Here is a 20,928-nt window from a genome sequence, read left to right on the forward strand (position 1 = left end):
ACAAAAACATGATGGTGGGATGGCAGCTCTGGTATTTTTTTTTGTTTTTATTTAAATGTCTCATTATTATTTTTAATTAGCTTTGTAGCTTAAACCAAAACAGTGTTTATTTAATTTTAGCTTAAATGTTACCGTCTAACAAAAAAATGGTTGGACAATTATTTTCTTTAAAGAACTACTCCAGTGAAAATGGTCTTTTTTTGTGTTTTAAAATATTCTTGTCGCACTTTTCTTATATTAGAGGACCTAAATAAAACAATTTATGATTAAAACAGCATTGCTGAGTATTTCTGAAATCCAATCATGTTGATAAGAAAACTGGATGCTTGAAAATGCTCAAACTATTGCAAGAGAATCTGGCTACAGAGAAAAAATATAGTGCCCGAATATTAATCGCCGGAAGCCCCTCCCCCTGAAGGAGCCAGGCACAACAAAAATACAGTTTTAAGCTTGACCTTTTTCCCTTTTTTTCTAAATTTTATAGACCATTTTTGCTGTTTTTTTCTCGGTGACACTCTCCGTCATAGAGAAAAAAACGGCATTTTGTGGATACGATCAGCTGATTCACGTAGAAAAAAAACGGCATTTCGTGGCTACGATCAGCTGATTTACGTAGAATGAATCCAACATTTCGTGGCTACGATCAGCTGAATTACGTAGACAAAAAACGGCATTTCGCGGCTACGATCAGCTGATTAACGTAGAAAAAAAACAACATTTCACGGCTACGATCAGCTGATTCAAGTAGAAAAAAAACAACATTTCGCGGCTACGATCAGCTGATTCACGTAGAAAAAAATCGGCATTTCACGGCTACGATCAGCTGATTCACGTAGAAAAAAATGGCATTTCGCGGCTACGATCAGCTGATTAACGTAGAAAAAACCAACATTTCGCAGCTACGATCAGCTGATTCACGTAGAAAAAAAACAGCATTTCGCGGCTACGATCAGCTGATTCACGTAGAAAAAAAAGGCATTTCACGGCTCCAACAGTTTATTCACATTCAAAAGCGTAAAAGCTGATAATTCTGAAAAGGTTTTAAAAATATCATTTTGAAAGAGTTTCCTAAAGTTTAGAAAATTCCCGCTTACACAACCGGCTAAAGTTACGACTTCTGCTTCCGGCTATAGATTGACTCTGACGCCATCTTGCGCGTGACCAGAGGCCCCTCGCGGAGGAAATGCTGTTTATTTCTTGATTTCTTGTTATGCCGTTATTTCTTTTTCTTTGCTCCCCCTAGTGGGGGAATTGGGAATTGCGGCCATTTCTTTAACCATTACTCACCACAGGAATGATGATTTTTTTTCCCAACATTCTTATATTTTTTCTCTTCGTGATTGGACCGGATGTGGCCCGCGGGCCGTATGTTTGACGCTCCTGTTGTTGCACCTTACAAGTTGTATGAAAAAGTTGAAAAACATCTGTTTATTCAGCTCTTGTGTTCCAGTGCAACATTTTTCAGGTTTCTGTTGTAAAAAAAACTCTGAATCTGCTGTTTTTCCTGTGAAATAAAGTGATTCTAACCCAACAAGGGACCTGGCTGGAGTTTAAGCGCTCCATATTGTCCTCCTCAGATGTTAGAACACTGGCTTCATAGCAACTCCCAGCGCCATGGCAACCAGCGGCTCAGCTGTCAACGTGCAGCGAGGACACGGTGTGAGGGCGTGCTGTGTTTCATATCCGACCAATGTCCCCGTCTGTACTTTTACTGCATTATTATTCATTGAGATTCATCCCGAGGTGCCCGGACTGATAGTCAGACTGGATTTAATTAGGTTTGGTGGTTTTTTTCTGGGAGTTCTGTGAACGCAGAACACAAAGTGAGGTCAGGGAGGCTGTGATGAGACTCTTCCGGGAGTGCACTGATGCACATTTGCTCTCTCAAAGGCATTCTACAGTCCATTTTTCATTATCACACATTCACATCAGTAAGTCCACAAAGCGTCCACACACCCCCCCCCCACCACCACCACCACCACCACCCATCAGGCCTCTTTCAAAAGGATTCCCTCAGAGGAGCCGTTCCACAAACCGCAAGTCAGCAGTGAGGAGACGTTCCAAGTCTGTTGACTCAGTCTGCTCAATTAAGAGGATATTCTCCGTCTGAGGGACAAATTTAAAGTTATTAAGTGGGGGAGGGTTTTCGGAGGGGGCGGGAGAGGTCAAAGGATGTGGGGGAGGAGATGGCGGTCAGATTGATGAGAAAGAAACAGGAAGCCGTGAGATAAATTGCAAATTACATTCCATGTGAGCTGCGTGGGTTTGAGGGTTTGCGGGGACTCTGGTGCTGCGTTCAAGTCCTCGTCCTGGAGCGGCTCTGGTGTTGGCTGACAGCAGGGGTGTCAAACCCAATCACACAAGGGGCCAAAATCCAAAACACACCTTAGGTCACGGGCCGAACAGGATCAACATTTATTGAACACTAAAACTACATTTTTAAAACTTTAAAACTGTAACTTTTTATCATAATTAATATATAGCATATAGCATTACCTGTGATAATTCTAGTGTGAATGCTGTAGGCTGAATTTGGCAGCTGAAGATGCTGAAATTGATTGCTAAAGCCTGGTAGCTGAAAAGTGCTATAGCTGAAGCTGATAGCCTGCTAAAACATTAGCTAAATGCCAAATTAGCCTAAAAAACGAAATGCTGTAAGCTGAATTTGGCCGCTTAAGATGCTAGTGCTGATAGATGAAGATGCTGAAATTGATTGCTAAAAACGCTGAAGTTGATAGCCACTAAAATATTACCTAAACTCCAAAACAGCCTAAAAAAAGCAGAAATTAGCCAAAACAGCTAGCATGAAGCTGGAATATTAGCTCCAAAACAGCCTAAACAATCTTAGTAAACACCAAAATAGTCGTATAAACTAGCAGAATTGACATTTTAAAACGTTAAAACTGTAACTTTTTAACATAATTAAGAACAATACTAATAAAAAAGCAGAGATTAGCCAAAACAGCTAGCATGTAGCTGAAATATTAGCTAAACTCCAAAACAGCCTAAAAAAGGCCTAAATTAGCCAAAACAGCTAGCATGAAGCAGAAATATTAGCTAAACTCCAAAATAGCCTACAAAATCTTATACCAAAAATAGTCCTAAAAGCTAGCAGAATAAAAATTTTAAAACTGTAACATTTTAACATAATTAAGAACAATAATAATAAAACGCAGAGATTAGCCAAAACAGCTAGCATGTAGCTGGAATATTAGCTAAACTCCAAAACAGACTAGAAAGGGTCTAAATTAGCCAAAACAGCTAGCATGAAGCCAAAATATTAGCTAAACTCCAAAACAGCCTAAACAATCTTAGTAAACACCAAAATAGTACTAAAAACTAGCAGAATTGACACTTTAAAACTTTAACTTTTTAACATAATTAAGAACAATAATAATAAAATGCAGAGATTAGCCAAAACAGCTAGCATGTAGCTGGAATATTAACTAAACTCCAAAACAGCCTAAAAAATCTTAGTAAACACCAAAATAGTCCTAAAAGCTAGCAGAATAAAAATTTTAAAACTTTAAAACTGTAACTTTTTAACATAATTAAGAACAATAATAAAAAAAAGCAGAGATTAGCCAAAACAGCTAGCATGAAGCTGGAATATTAACTAAACTCCAAAACAGCCTAAAAATCTTAGTAAACACCCAAATACTCCAAAAAGCTATAGCTTTTAACATAACTATGAATAATAAAAAGTCAGGATTATTATTCCAGAATAAATCAATTTAAACATTAAATAACTTTCAATATTTTACTCGCATTATCGCAGGTAATGCTATCTAGTTTTTAGTTAGTTTAAAGCTAATGATGGTTAAGATGTGTGCTTTATATCCAGTTTGTCCATGATCAGATTAGTCGACTAATTGGAAAAAATAATCAGTGATTAGTTGAATATTAAAATAATGGTTTGTGGCAGCACTACTCAATACAATAAAGAAATACTCAAAAAACAGTTAATTTTCTTCATATATGTCCTCCATCATGAGAAAAATACTTCAAGAACATGTTAAAAACGTGATTTCCATTAGAGCGGGTCTTTGAAACCCAAACATGACAAGAATCTGACTCAATCCCACAGAATTTTCACTAGACCACAATAATGGAGCAGCAGTTTGGTGGTGTTTCCTTGAATCCAGGCACTTCTTCTCATGACATTTGACATCATTTTAAAGATCACACTGCTGTGTGTAATGCCAACACCACAACAGGATGTTTACAGTGCACACAGTGGGCCGGCGGGCGGGCCAGCACCCACCTTTGGGAAGACATACAATGAAAATTTAAACAGGCAGCTTATAAATTAGTGTTTTATTTCAAAATGATTCAAATAATTGTTTTTGTTGCACAAAAGCAGGAAAAGGATCCTGAAACTCGACACAAATTCTTCAGGAAAAAGTGAAAACCTGGTAACCTGAGTAAACTACAACCCCCAACAGGCCACATTTCACCTCCGGAGAACAGCCTGATTACTTCTGGGTGAGAGATTGCATCCAAAAGTGGGCACAGATTCCACATGGATGGAGGGAAAACTAACAGGGTTGGACAGAAGAGGAAAAAAATGACTTTAGAGAGACTGGTTAAGGGGATTAAAGGTTTAATGAACAGCCTATTGGACGTTTGAGGGAGTTTGTCACATGGGTGCTCATGTGCTTTACGCACCAAAAAAAAGAGGTTTGGATAGTTTTTACTATTATCAGGTGACTTCTCTTTGGAGCCAAAAGTTGTGGATGAGATGTGAGAGGTGGTTTGGTTTGTTGGAGGACGGTGTGGACGGCAGGGGGAGACAGGGAGAAGGAAAGCGGCTCTGCGTGAGGCAGCAGCAGCCTACCTGTTGGAGGGAGACGCAGACCGAGGCGGCTGCGCGTGGATCTGCGCGGAGAGAGCGAACATGTCTGCCAAACTGTGGCTGTGCGCCTTTCTGACCATTTACAGGACGCCGACCTGCCGCGGATTTAACCTCGACGAGCGTTTTCCTGTGATCAAAGTGGGGAAGACCAGCGGGAGCTTGTTTGGATTCTCGGTGGCGCTGCACGAGCAGACGGAGGGCTCCAGACGGCACCTGTGAGTAGCCTGCTGCGCGTGTTGGAGGAAAAAACCTCCATTTCCCTCTTCGATTCATAGGTGGATCAGAGTATGCTCACAGAAAAGTGACAGGTGTGGAAGAAAGGCGAGTTTTGCGCACGGAGTGCGCAAAACTCGCCTTTCTTCCACACCTGTCACGCTTCCGCGCCGGCTCCCTCGGGATCTCACTTTGGAAAGCAAAAACTTCCAAAACAAAGCAGGAAATAGCCTAAAACATTAAAGATAACTCATTTTTACATTAGATAAATATTTATTCAGATTTGTTTCATTGGAGACAGGGGCGGACTTACCATTTGGCAAACATGGGGGATTTCCTGGGCCCCCCAAACCTCGGGGGCCCCAATTAAAATTTACTAAACATGTCTAAAATAAAAATAAAAAATGATAATAAAAAAATGGCATTAAACTGTAAAATGTTTTGTCTTTCTGAATTAATGGAACATTTTGTTAAAAGCAACAACAAGCTGGGAGGGACTTTTCAAGGAGATATTTTTTTAAAGTAGTAAGATGAAGGGTTGTAAAAGAAACAGGTAAAGAAAAAGCATGAAAGTTGTTGCAACACTTCCTAAAGTGCAGGAATACAAAAAAAACAAAAAAACTATAGAATTGTGGGAGATGTCAAAATGTAACAGGATAAAGTCCTAAAATTATGAGAAAAACAAAGAAATTTTATAAGTTGCAACATAATGAAAAAAAAGTTACATTTGTATAATAAGTTGTAAAATCAGGAGCAAAAATTATGATAATAAAATGGTAAAACTATGAGGAAAAAATGTGAAATTAAGAGAAACAAATTAGGGAATAAAGTTGCTAGATTATAAAATAGAAGACAATTTTCATGAGAATAATTTGTAAAATTGAGGAAAAAAAATTCATATGAATAAAGTTATGAAATACAAAAAAATTGGAATAAAGTTATAAGAAAAGAAGATACAGACTTTATGAGCAAAAACTGTAAATTATAAGACAAAAGAAAAAAAATGAGATTAAAGTTGAAAAATTTTGATTATAAAATTTCCAATTAATATAAAAATAAAGAAATGTTCAATTTTTTTATAACAAAGTTGTAAAATTTTGAGTAAAAAGTTTTAATTTTACAAGAAAAACTGCATTTTTTTTTCTCGAATAAAAAATGTCTAATTTTGCTTTTGAAGTTTTTCACCAAAGACAATCAAACAATAGCCTTTTTCCACTTTATAGAAATTGTAGAAATGTCAAAAAAAACAATTTTGCAATTGCACCGTTTCCATTAAATCACAATTCTGCAATATTAAAAAAAAAATAACAAATAGGCAGCTGGACCTTTTTTCTGTTTGAAAACACAACTCACTGCGCTAGCGCTCATCCTCCTCTGTCAAAGGAGAAGTCTGTGTCTTATTCAGGCTGCAAGCGGAAAAAGTGCAGCAATAACCTTTTAAGCCATATATGTGTGATTTTGTTATGTTCTGCTAACTATTTTTCTTTAGTGAAGGCCCTAAAACTCTTAAGAAAAGGGTCAGAAAAAGAGACATTCGGGAAAGGGAGGGCAGAAAACTGTTGTTTTGAGAATTACAACCGAACTGTTAAATATTTTAGTTTATTTTGCTTTCTTTAGTAAAACCTGAATAAATTATGAATTCAATCGCTGCAGGGGGCCCCCCTGGTACGGTTCGCCTGGGGCCCTCAAACTGCTATGTTCGCCACTGATGGGAGATGATATGTGAGGTGCATAAAAGGAGTATATCCATAGATTAAATTTCCAAGTAAATTTTTGTATCAGATAGGAGTACAAAAAACTAGAAAACCCACACGTAAATAGATTTACAGTCTTTAATGTAGACGCAATTTGAAGCTCAAAAACAACAAAGCAAAGAGAACATCAGATGAATAACAAAATGAGTTTGAATATTTCATGAGTCTGATAGAAAACAAAAACTAGTTTCAGTCTAATGTTCAGAAAATGTACTAGAAAATGATTCAACTGAATGTCCTTCATGGATAAAAACAATGGAGGTTTATTATTTTTTTAGTGGTGGTTGAAAATATAATTTTCTCTAACGGATTAATGGGAAACCTTGGTTTCACTGACGCTGGAGGATGTGAATGTTGCCAAATCTGCCCCGACTTCCTTTACAGCATGTCTAATGAAAGCTCCTCAAACTGTATCACTGTTTGGTATTGGATTTCACCCTGCCAATTACAGCGGCCTCTTTATCCTTCTGCATCCATGATCACACAGCACGCTCCCAGCTCGCTCTTATCTCCGCTTTGAAGAACCGTGGCTCACTTCCTGTGTCCTGTCAGCAGTCCGGTAGAAGGTCTCAACGTTTATATCTGATTAAATCTGAGCGTTCAAGTGCCGCATTTTTGTCTTGTTTCTTTAAAAAACAGAGTTTTTTTAATTCCATTAAGAGGATTTGTTCTCGTTCTTTTCCACGCCGCTCCAACTGGTCACGACTGGTCAGATGTTGTGTTTACAAACAGTAGCAACTCTCCCGGCCGAACTTTTTAAGAGATTTTCCCAGCCGTAAAGAGGATTAAATTTGAGATCAGAGCAGATAAGCACAAGTCTTTTCGACTTTGAACGTGCTTCCAGAAAAGAAAAACTTCTGCCAGACAGATTTCTATATCATGGCACAAGGAAAAGAATATACTGATAGTAAATCTCCAGATTATCAGGAAGGATTATCTAAATCCGCTTTTCATGAAAACTCAATAATTCTGCTGATTTTATAGCCCAAAGTGTGTAATTTTGCTTTTCTATTAGTATTAAAAAAGAAAAAGGAATTGTCATTTTCTAGGACATAGTTTCTGCAGGGCGGCGATGATTTTTTGACCCTATCCTGCTAGTTTACAGCTCCCCACACCCCCAAACTGACATTACTGCTGCACCAAAAATGGCGATCAATATCTAGCCGTAGTTTTGATCCAGATTCCAGCTCAGAGGAGGAAGACGTTCGTGGATCTATTTGTATATATTTCCAACTGCGTTTTTTTCATCTAACAACAATTTCAACGAAGAACGGGATGTGAATCCATTGGGATTACTTGGATTTCTGCATGAATTTGTCGTAAAAATCGTTCTGATCTTCATCTAAGTCACACCACATGATAAACGCTTAAACTAATACACATAAAAATGTCAGTTTTTGTGTTTTTAGTCAACAAAATGTGTCAACATTCAAAGTGCAGGGTGGAAAAAAAATATGTGAATCCTTGGATTTATTAACTTTAACCAAACTGTATTAGTTTAAGCAGAATGTATTTATCATGGGATATGACTCAGATGTCGATCAGAAACATATTTTATGACAAATTCACGCAGAAATTCAAGTAATCCCAAAGTATTCACATACTTTTTCTTAGAAATATGTCCTCTATCATCAGAGAAATGGAACAAGATGTTAAAAAACACATTTTGTTATTAGATGGAGTCTTTAATCTGAGCAGAATGTCCCCCTTATTCCCCTTTGTCCGGTGCAGGGGGTTGCTGGAGCCTATCCTGCTTCAGGACACCCTAGATAGCATTTTGCTGTACAGTCTGAATTCTTTTTTATTGTCTTGTGGCGCCAAATCTGTCTTGTGAACCTCAAAAATGATAGAATAGTCTTTCACTGAAACCTCCACATAGTCATAAAATGCGGCGTAAATGTCCGTTTTTTTGTCCCCGATTGAGTCAGACGAGCTCTACGAAGAAGTTTGACCAAATGTGGCCCTTTCAGTGTTTTTCTTTCACCCTTTTAAGCCAACTAACCAATTTGGGCTTAAGCTAAAATCCTACTCTTCTGAATTTGTGAATTTGGAAGTGTCATTCCATGCATGTCCATTAGAGAGCCGACATGTTGGGATACGATTCCATGTAAGGAATCTCTACCTGAGGCCAATTTGTTCTCCCCATCTGCCTTCAAATGACCCCTTTAATGTCTCCGAGGTTCTTCTTCTCCTCAGAGAGCTTTTTTGTTCTCTGCTTTGGCAGGGAGGAGGCTGTGGGCAGTCAGCTGGCCGCCACCTATTGGCTCTTCCAGTCCCCTGACCCCACGGCATGCGTGGAATGTATTACTCCTCTACGCGTCGTCCCAACCTGCCAGGTTTCAGGTTGAGACAAGACAGAAGTCAGAATGATGGTCGCAAGGAAGAGACAAACGTCTAAAAGATAAAATCTTTACGCTGATTGTTCAAATGTGATTCCACATCTGTGAGCTGAGAAAGTCGTTTAATTCCTTTGACGGATGAATATTTAATCCGAGCTGAAGTGAGTTTTATTGCTCGGTTCATCTGTCTGACTGAGGAGACCTGAGGCGATGAAAGTCTGCTGTTTCATTTGGCGCGTGGCCCTCCCTTCTCTGCTGGAAGATGCAAATTTAACATCTACGCTGCCTTGTAATCCAAAAGTAAAAATCTCAGTTGGAACATGGAAATGTTTTGGGTTTTAATTCAAATAAGTATTGAGTAGTCCTTCCACAAACCATTATTTTAGTAGTCGACTAATCGGGTCATGGGCAAACTGAATATGAAGCTCACATCTTAACCATGATTAACTTTAAACCAACTAAAAACTAGATATATAGCATTACCTGATAGTTTTAGTGTGAATTCTGTAAGCTGAATTTGGCCTCTGAAGATGCTGAAATTGATAGCTAAAAACGCTGAAGTTGGTAGCTGAAATTGCTGAAGCTCATAGCTGAAAACACTAAAGCTGATGGCCAGCTACAATATTAGTTGAATGGGAAATTAACCTAAATAAACTGAAAAAAGCCCAAGTTAGCCAAAAAGCTAGCATGCAGCTAAAATATTAACTTAACTTCAAATTAGCCAAAAGCACGGAAAAAATCTTATATAGAGCAAAACAGCTAGCATATAGCTAAAATATTAGCTTAACTTCAAAATAGCCTTAAAAAACGGAAAAATCCCAAATTAGCCAAAATAGCTAGCATGCAGCTGAAATATTAGCTTAACTTCAAAATAGCCTTAAAAAACGGAAAAATCCTAAATTAGCCAAAATAGCTAGCATGCAGCTGAAATATTAGCTTAACTTCAAATTAGCCTAAAAAACTGAAAAAAAGCCTAAATTAGCCAAAACAGCTAGCATACTGATGGAATATTAGCTTAACTTCAAATTAGCCTAAAAAGCTGAACAAATCCTAAATTAGCCAAAACAGCTAGCATGCAGCTGAAATGTTGGCTTAACTTCAAATTAGCCTAAAAAGCTGAACAAATCCTAAATTAGCCAAAACAGCTAGCATATAGCTGAAATATTAGCTTAACTTCAAATTAGCCTAAAAAACTGAAAATCCTAAATTAGCCAAAACAGCTAGCATATAGCTGAAATATTAGCTTAACTTCAAATTAGCCTAAAAAACTGAACAAATCCTAAATTAGCCAAAACAGCTAGCATGCTGCTGAAATATTAGCTTAACTTCAAATTAGCCTAAAAACTGAAAATCCTAAATTAGACCAAAACAGCTAGCATATAGCTGAAATATTAGCTTAACTTTAAAATAGCCTAAAAAAACTGAAAATCCTAAATTAGCAAAACAGTTAGCATGCTGCTGGAATATTAGCTAAACTACAAAATAACCTAAAACAAAGAACGCCTAAATTAGCCAAAACAGCTAGCATGCAGCTGGAATATTAGCTTAACTTCAAAATAGCCTTAAAAAACTGAACAAATCCTAAATTAGCCAAAACAGCTAGCATGCTGCTAAAATATTAGCTTAACTTCAAATTAGTCTAAAAAACTGAAAAAACCTAAATTAGCCAAAACAGCTAGCATATAGCTGAAATATTAGCTTAACTTCAAAATAGCCTAAAAAAACTGAAAATCCTAAATTAGCCAAAACAGCTAGCATGCAGCTGGAATATTAGCTTAACTTCAAAATAGCCTTAAAAAACTGAACAAATCCTAAATTAGCCAAAACAGCTAGCATGCTGCTGGAATATTAGTTTAACTTCAAATTAGCCTAAAAAACTGAACAAATCCAAAACTAGCCAAAACAGCTAGCATGCTGCTGAAATATTAGCTTAACTTCAAATTAGCCTAAAAAACTGAAAATCCTAAATTAGACCAAAACAGCTTGCATGCAGCTGGAATATTAGCTTAACTTCAAAATAGCCTTAAAAAACTGAACAAATCCTAAATTAGCCAAAACAGCTAGCATGCTGCTGAAATATTAGCTTGACTTCAAATTAGCCTAAAAAACTGAAAAAACCTAAATTAGCCAAAACAGTTAGCATGCTGCTGAAATATTAGCTTAACTTCAAAATAGCCTAAAAAAACTGAAAATCCTAAATTAGCAAAACAGTTAGCATGCTGCTGGAATATTAGCTAAACTACAAAATAACCTAAAACAAAGAACGCCTAAATTAGCCAAAACAGCTAGCATGCAGCTGGAATATTAGCTTAACTTCAAAATAGCCTTAAAAAACTGAAAATCCTAAATTAGCCAAAACAGCTAGCATGCTGCTGGAATATTAGTTTAACTTCAAATTAGCCCAAAAAACTGAACAAATCCAAAACTAGCCAAAACAGCTAGCATGCTGCTGAAATATTAGCTAAACTCCAAAATACAACTTTAATAAATGCCAAAATTGTCCACAAACCTAGAATAATAACATTATAACTTACAACTTTACTACACTCCGTCTCCATATAATATAAAATATCGACTAATTGACTATTAAATTAGTCTTCAACTATTTTAATGGTCGATTAGTCGACTAATTGTGGCAGCCAAACTATTGAACAATACATCCCAGTTGTTTTTCGACCTAATTTTTTATCAAATTCGAAGTTTTGCACAAGTCATCATTACACAGTTGCCAAAGTCCTTGAGCATGAGCAACTCTGCTCTTTTTGCCTTTTTTTAAGAAATGTGAAAAACGTATGAAAAGACGAAGGTACCAGAAGTTTGCTCCGAGGCCTTACAACAGATCAGTTGGCACGACAAAGGGATAAGGTTTTATTTCCCGAAGGCAGACAGAAATATTACAGGAAAGACCTTGAGTTTAGTCAGTAAATAAATAATAATAAAAACTCTTCTTTTAGGAGTTATGAAACTTTCTAGCTTCAAAACACAATAGTGTTCAGTGCAATGTAACCCTTGTGCTATCCTAGGTATGTTTCTCTATGGGAGTTTGACTTCTTGGACCCAGTGTGTACTTCCTGTTTGGAACACGAAGGGGAGGGGTTACTAAATCCATGACTATCATATAGTGCATGTGTAAAAGTCAAGGCTCAGGGGCCGAATCCGGCCCTCCTGGTAATTCTATCCGGCCCTCCAGATCAATTTATTTTATTGTTATTAATGACCTGATGTTATCTTGCGCTTATTTCTAACTTGTATAATTTTGACAACATATATTTTTATGAAGAGTAAAATATTGAAAGTTATTAAAGGTTTAAGTTGATTTATTCTGGAATAATATTCATGCCTTTTTATTATTCACAATTAGGTTGAAAAGTTGCTATTTTAAAAATTGCCATTCTGCTAGCTTTTTGGACTTTTTCTAGACTATTTTTGAGTTTAGCTAACATTTCAGCTACGTGCTAGCTGTTTTGGCTAATTAAGGCTTTTTCTGTTTTTAGGCTATTTTGGAGTTAAGCTAATATTTCTACTACATGCTAGCCATTTTGGCTAATTTAGGCTTTTTCCGTTTTTAGGCTGTTTTGAAGTTGAGCTAATATTTCAGCTACATGCTAGCTTTTTTGACTAATGTAGGCTCTTTTATGGCTGTTTTGGAGTTTAGCTAATATTTTAGCTATAAGCTTGGTATTTTGGCTAATTTAGGCTTTTTTTTAGTTTTTTTGACCGTTTTAGAATTAGGCTAATATTTACATGCTAGCTGTTTTGGCTAATTTAGGCCTTTTTTTAGTTTTTTAGGCTATTTTTGAGTTTTGTTATTTTTTTTAAGCTTCATAAACTTCATTTTTTTGTTGTTTTAAAATTTTTTAGGCTAATTTGCCATTTGGCTTCAGCATTTTTATCTATCAATTTCAGCATCAGCACTAGCATCTTCAGCAGCCAAATTCAGCTTACAGCATTCACACTAGCATTATCACAGGTAATGCTATACATCTAGTTCATAATTATGTTAAAAAGTTACAGTTTTAAAAATGTAGTTTTATAGTGTTCCATAAATGTTCGGCCCGCGACCTAAGGTGTGTTTTGGATTTTGGCCCCTGAATGAGTTTGACACCCCTGCTATAGCGAATTCTTCCACCTTGTCACTTTACAGAGCCATAAGGCTTTAGGTGAACTTCCACACTTACCAAATTATGAAGACCATTCAGGCCAGAATAAAAGGTCACATCATTTACAGAATTCCCTTTGTGATGATGTCTGAAATGTTTCTACTAAGGGTGTATATTGGCAAGAGTCTGGCGATACGATACATATCCCGATATGTGTCTCACGGTACGATGTGTATCGCGATATATGCCAAGACTGAACCAAAACAATTTTTCACTTTTTTTAGGAGTATGACTTAGAAAAAAGCTCTAGCACTGCTACTGTATCTCATATGCTAGTTGGTTTTACCTGAACAATTTCATTGTGCTTTTATTTTGGTAAATGAAGAAATATTTAACATTATCTGATTTCCACAACCGACAGTATTCCGCTCAAAGAGGCTCAGTGTGGTGCCAACTAGTGGTCGGGGGTGGAAAACAAAAGTACAGCTTAAGGATGAATAATTAAGGAAATATCGTCTCGTCATACAGGTATCGTCAAATAAAATATCACGATGTATCGTTTAATCAATTTTTCCCTACACTTCTCAACCGTTAAATATTTGTATCCAACAGATCACCGTCTGTATCTTAATTGCTGCTAATTCATCCGCATGTTTCACAAAAAGGAGCAAAACGAAACAAAGCATCTATTAAATTTCACACCCAAACAGTCATCAGTCATTCCAGTTTAAATATTTGACTTTATTCATTTCTAGCAGCTTTATATCTTTGGGTGAAGGTCAAACATTTGACACAATCTAACCTTTCATTGCTTTTGTATCAGAAGTGGTTCCTCTAAAGCACCAGAGTGCCGTTCTGAATCCCTCCTGTGGCTGTAAAACTTTATCGTCCATTACTGCATATATATATTTTAGCACCAAGTCAGGAGAGGTTATTGATTTCTTTAGACATTAAGGTGTGCTCTCTCAGAGTGTTTATGCTTTGAAACAAAGATGCATGTCGTCCAAAGAGCTGATAAGAGAATAAATAGCGAGGAAAATGACTTTTTTTAAGCATTTTTGACATGTAAACAACACAAAAGTTGTCAGGAAAATAAAAAAAAGCTACATAACTTTATAGTAATAGTCCCTAATATTTAAAGAATTTGCTCCTTTTGTCAATGTATTTATTGGAATGTGAGACATTTTAATAATAGGGTGGGGGTTTCACTAAAAATTCCTGCAGTAAAGACAGTTTCTACTCTGTAAGAGATCCCTCTTTCTCTTCTACAAACGCCTCCAGCAGCACACAAAAGGAGTTGGAAAACCTGGCCTGTGGGCTAATGAGGGCTACCTGCAGCTGGAAGAACCGTGTCCTTCAATACCTTTCCCTCTCACTGCGATTTTTAACTTTGAAGAGCACAACCGTCCTAGGGTGTTGGTTTTCATCGCTCTGTCTGGGGGAAGGAAGGTTAACGCATGCTGTGCCCCAACATGTGTGTGAAACTCTGCGTGTTTGTTATTTGCTAATGACAGAACTGGATAAAGGACTGACACAATGGTGCGTTTCTTCAAACCTCGGCAGGTTAAGGCAGATGGGTCATGCACAGACCTGCATCAGCTGGAAATGAGTAATATCTGAGAGAAAACTCCGTGTAAGGTCGCACTCCAATCTAGAATAGTGCTGTTTTCAGGGAATTTTTTCAAACTGGGTCGTTTTCTTTGACTAAGTTTGTGCAGAGCGACAGGAGTTAAGCAGAAATTTGCCTCTGAGTTGTAGCCACAACTGATATCCCATCATCCCTTTGTTTAGAGTCTCTCCGGCTAGCTTACAGCCCCCCTAACATGAGTGGTGCTAAAAAAAAATGGTTTCAGAAGAGGAAAACAAAGTTGTTAGTGGATCTATTTGTCTGCATCAGAATGGAGCAGGGGGGCTTTGGCCACGCCCATTTCGGTTGCTGCGTCACAACTGAGAGCTTTTTGAAGCATATAATTGAATAATACGACGGAGTATTAGGGCCACCAAAAAAAAAAAAAGTAATATTACGACTTTTAATCTCGTAAATTTACGACTTTTTTCTCGTAAATTTACGACTTTTAATCTCATAAATTTACGAGTTTTTTCTCGTAAATTTACGAGATTAAAAGTCGTAAAATATAAGCCTACGACTTTTGAAGTCATAAATATGCGACTTTATTCTCGTAATTTAGCAGTTACGACTTTTTTCTCGTAAATTTACGAGATTAAAAGTCGTAAATTTACGAGAAAAAAAGTCGTAATATTACTTTTTTTTTCTTTTTGGTGGCCCTAATACTCCGTCGTAGAATAAAGAAATAGGTTGTTTGCAAATGTATTACCTTACAAGAAGAAATAGAAAAATAATGTCTTCAAAACGTCACTAATCTTTGATGTTATCATCAATAGTCGACGGTCATCTGCGTTAGCGCTTAGCTGCTAACGCTCGGAAAACACATAGCAACATTGGTTTTATCATTTTAAAAAGTCGTGACTTACATTCAAATGTAAACTTCTTACTCTCGTACCCTTCTGGTGGAGGGATATCCAGCCTGAAGTCACTAAAAAAACGAATTTGAGCCCCACTAAAGCTCGAAATGCCCCTAAAATTTGAGCAATAGGGAGGAGCCGGAAATATAGGGCATGAATTTGGATTAGAAAGTATCCTAACTATTGGTGTAAGAAAAAATCGATTTTGCAATATATCGCGATATTTTGTTTGACGATATTCGTATCAATTTGTCGAGACGATATATTTAGTTAATTATTTATGAGTGTCCTTTAGCGTCCTACTTCCACCCACACCCCCGACCACTAGATGGCAGCACAGCACACTGATGCCGGGTTCACATTCACAGAGTGTCCGCGGAATCCGCTTCACCTCCAGTTCACACCAGGTCCACATGTTTTTGCGACGGTCGACTAGCTCAACTGCTCTCAACTGTTTAGATACAAAAAATATTGATCGCTTTTGTCAGTCGCGGTATTTTATTGTGAAAAATTTGTATATTTTGAAAATTGACTGGATTTTCTCGTGTGTTTCGGCGTAACTTCCTGCCAGGATTGACGCTGATCGCTCGCGGTTTGAGCAAAAAAATAGACCAGACGCAAAACGGTTGTACTGCTCAAGCCGGCCATGGATGACCACAGCGCTTTGTGTGATTGTTCTCTTTAAAAAATAATATTTCTTAATTTACCAAAAGAAAAGCGCTCTGAATTTGCTCGTCTAAAACTAGAGCAGGGTTGAAAAATTTAGATTAATTGATTTGAATTAATTTAATCTTAATAGATCAATAATCAATTCACAAAAGTTATAAATCGATTTAGCACATAAAGCTAAAGTCCGTTAGCTTGATGCTAACGTTCAATAGAATTTCCCATAGGACAGCTAATGCTAACGTTTGGCCGACCCAAAAAATACTAAATGAACATCTTTCTTTACTCGCAGGCATTCATTTCCCAAAGTCTTTTAGGGAAGTATTTGTCAAAGTAACTATTTGTGGTCTAAAAAAAGCATTTTTTCCTTCATACTGTCGTCTTCTTCTTGAGTAAGGTGCACTTTTACAGCCAATCGCCACCTAGTGGCCAAACTGAAACGTCCTCCAGGAGAAACAGAACAATGTTTACAATGTTAATGATCTGAACATTTTTGTTAGAACTTCTCCTTTAATTTTACAATATGTGAACTGTATCAGATTAATATAAGTATATTCAAATTACATACTAGATTTTTGATGTATTTCTAAACAAATGTGTATAAATGTGTAAACTTAAAATTGGAAACCATAACAGACACAACCCTAGCTAGAACTAACTTACTTATGAGATACAGTTGCAGTCCTTAAGTTTTTTTCTAAGTCATACTCTTATACGGTCTTATAGTCTTGTGATATACCACGATACATATTGTATCGTGACACACATATCAGGATATGTATCGTATCGCCAGTACACACCTCTAATGCTAACGGTGTGTCTCTCACCTCAGACGAAGGTGTTCAGCTCTACCATCAACACTCTTTTCTTTCCCCAATCAGGGTCAAAACAGCCCTGCGAGTATTGTCACCGATACCTGCCTGTGGAAAGGTCACCGAGACGCTCACATCCAGGCTGAGCCTGTGCAAACGTGCCTTCTGCTTCTCATTTGCTCTCACTTCTCTGTTGCAGTTTCAGATAGTGTTTTTCTTTACCTTAACCGTTAACCTCTGACTCCCTCGTTCTAGACACATCCATCAAAGTGAAACTGTCCAGCAAAGTTTACTTTGACAGTTTAAGAAAGAAGAACTCATTTATTATCCAGGTATGAACTGCCGTGCTTAATTTGTAAGGTTGGCTCTAAATGAGTTTGCTTTCTGGTTACTATTTCACCAAAGGCAGATGGTGGTCTTTAAACAGGATGTTTGTCCAGCTGAAATACTCCTGTGTGATGCCTGTTTGTAGACTGACTGACATGTTCTTTATGGCTGTGCAGTTATCACGCTACCACGGCATTTCCTCTTTTATGTATCTTTTTTTTAATGTTCTCTTTTTGTGGTCTTACTTTGTCTCAATTTTCTTTTGAGTCATGCGTGGTTAAAACCAGCGGAAAAAGCCTGTAAGGCTGTGGTGTCAAACTCAATCAGACCACGGGCCAAATTCCAAAACACAAACTTGATAAACATTTATCGAACACTCTTAAAACTAAATTAAAAAAAAAATTAATTATAACTAGATATTATGAACTAGATATATAGCATTACCTGCGAAAATGGATGCTGTAAGCTGAATTTGGCCGCTGAAGATGCTAGTTCTGATAGCTAAAGATGCTGAAATTGATAGCTAAAATTACTGAAGCTGATAGCTAAAATTACTGAAGCTGATAACCAGCTAAAATATTAACTAAATGCCAAATTGGCCTAAAAAACAAAACGAAACAAAACGAAAAAAATTTGGTTAGCCAAAAAAGCTAGCATGTAGCTAAAATATTATCTAAACTCCAAAAAAAAATCCTAAATTAGCTAGAATACTTAGAATTTAAATATTAGCTAAATCCTAAAATAGACACAAAAAGAAAACTAAATTAGCCAAAACAGCTAGCATGTAGCTGAAAAATTAGTTTTGTTCAAAAATAGCCCAAAAATCTTAATAAATGCCAAACTAGTCCAAAAAGCTAGCAGAATACCCATTTTTAAAATGTTAAAACTGTACCTTTTTAGCATGATTATTAATAATAAAAAGGCAGGAATGAGCACAAGATAACATTGGGCCATTAATAAAGATCTGGAGGGCCGGATAGAATTACCAAGAGGGCCGGACCCGGCCCCCAAGCCTTGACTTTAACACATGTGTTCTAGGGTCTTTCCTGCTCTGTCTGTAGAGAAATGTTGCAGTTTGCTTCTAAATCATACAAGAGAACGTGAGGAAAAAAAGGATAATATTTAAAAGGTTTTCTCAGTGTTTTGTCTGCCTTTTTTGACCTTGTAAAAAGTGTTTTTTTTCATGCACGTCGATGCCAAAGGTCTTTGCTTCGTTTGCATCATGATTTGAGGTGGATTTTAAATATGCAAACTGCTCGTTTGCTCCACTGTTGGTGTGAGTCAACTGCAGCGGTCTGGCTTTGCTGCACTGTAGCTCAGGATTTCCCTCTATAGATGCTGCTGCGTGTTGTGTTACAAGGTTTTGTGTTGTTGTTGTGCCTAAGAAAATTAAAATCCCTATTTCGCAGCATTTCAGAAAGCTTGTCCAGGTGGACTCGAGTACACGTCCTTTCTTAAGGATGTCTGTGAATATTGGCCATTTAATCCATTTTTAAAATCCTACTCTTATCATCTTCTTCTATTGTAAAGTTGGTGGTCTTTTAATTTTGATTATGCAGTTTTTAGCCAAATTTTAAAATCATTTGTTGTCTTATAAAGAGTCATCTATGTGAAAATAGTATTTTTTCTGATTTTTTTTTTTTGTTATTGTTGCATTTGTTGCCCCACCCCTCTTTCGCCACATGGCGAATTCACTGCTCGCTGCTCAAATCGATCTACTGCCAGACACCGCCCTGCGCCTGTCCCCCAAATCGCAACACGGGATTTAAGATCACCTCAATTCGCGTCTGTACCATTGACTCAACATTGAAATTGGCCGCCTCCGCCGCGCGAATAGCGTTCGGTGTGAATCCACCTTTACAGCAGAGGATCTATATTAAACAATTTACGATTAAATCTACGTTTCTAAGTAGTTCTTAAATCAAATTGGATACAACTGTATTGATTTAGTCTTTCTCATCGTTATTTTTGCACCGCTAATGTTAGCTTTAAGCTACAAGCTCGCAAACAGAGCTCTAAGCGACGGGGAGGGGCTGGGTTGTTGTGTGTCAAGAGCCCCGCCCACAATTGCATTTCTAATGAGCTATTGCCCCTGTCTATAAAATGTGTCTTTAAAACAAAAACAACAAAGGCCTTTTGTTTTTGGCTAAAAACGTCATAATTAAACGATCACCGGGAACAATTTTAAAATAGAAAAAAATATGGCTGGAGTGGGACCTAGTTTCTGCAGAGCAACAGGACCTCATTAGAAATTTGATTCTGATTTGTGGAAAGGACTCTTGGCACCTAAGTTAGCTGCAATAATTTCCCAGCATTCCTTTGTTTACACTTTCTCCTGCTAGCTTATAGCACCTCACAAGCCTAAGCTAACATTAGCGTAGCAAAAAAATAAATAATACAGAGCGAGTAATTATCAGAGCTAGAGTCAGATGGCAGCTCAGATGACGAAAATGAAGACGTTAATGGATCTATTTCTCTAAAGTGGATGCTTTAGAATTGTAGTGGAGAAAGCAGACTTTGGCTCCGCCCATGGCAGCTGTTGCATCACAACCCCGAGATTTTTCAAACCGTGGGTTTTTACTGCTCTTTATCCAACATTATTTGAATAAAACACCCTTTTCATTTATCAAAATTATGTTTTTTACATGTTCTTGTAGCATTTTTCTCATAATAGAAGACGTATATAAAGAAAAAGTAACCTAAAATAGCATTTCTGAGTATTTCTTTATTGTTGTGAACCAGAGGTAGATGAAATTGTGACATAGAAGCTACTACAGCCAGACACCATCTCCCTGGTTAGCTCCATACTGATTCATCCATAGACGACTCCATGTATATCTTCATTTTCCTCGTCCAAGGTGAGGTCTGGGTCCAAACTGTACTGCTATAGCTCCAAAATTACCCACTATTGTTGTTACGTCTTATATATTGATCTTGCTGGAGCCCATTGTAGCTATATTTAGAGGAAGACAGGATCCATCCCAGACAACCCATCACAGGAACTCCTGGTTTTATCAATTATTCCCATTTTAAACTGATAGGGATAGTGTACTTCTGAAATGAAAAAAGGAACCAAGAGAGCACGTCAGGTTTTCTGATCCCTCGTCTGTCAAACGCTCAGTTAAGACACGTATTTAAGACTGTTAGCACTTTGTCACGCTTGAAATAAAGGAACTGAAACATTAAACGTGGGGTTATGCGTACACTCAGTTTAACCAAATGTGTAAAAAATGTATATATACTGTATATATATATATATATATGTGTGTGTGTATATACATATATACACACACACACATATATATCTATATATATGTGTATGTGTATATATACATAGATACACACATATATGTATATATACACACTATATATATATAT

General features: G+C 37.1%; 1 protein-coding gene across 2 annotated transcripts in view; it reads left to right on the forward strand.

Moving 5' to 3' along the window:
• Positions 1-4,415: 4,415 nt before the first annotated feature.
• itga3b (integrin, alpha 3b) overlaps positions 4,416-20,928 on the forward strand; it is a 40,727-nt gene continuing 24,214 nt past the window's right edge. Inside the window, exon 1 of one of the 2 annotated variants that reach the window (XM_024285460.2) lies at positions 4,416-5,070. In XM_024285460.2, the coding sequence (XP_024141228.1) occupies positions 4,898-5,070 (173 nt within the window). In that variant the 5' untranslated portion in view covers positions 4,416-4,897. The remainder of the gene's footprint in view (positions 5,071-20,928) is intronic. The other variant, XM_024285461.2, reaches the window with a different exon arrangement.

Source organism: Oryzias melastigma, linkage group LG19 (assembly GCF_002922805.2).
Source record: "Oryzias melastigma strain HK-1 linkage group LG19, ASM292280v2, whole genome shotgun sequence".
Lineage (NCBI taxonomy): Eukaryota > Metazoa > Chordata > Actinopteri > Beloniformes > Adrianichthyidae > Oryzias > Oryzias melastigma.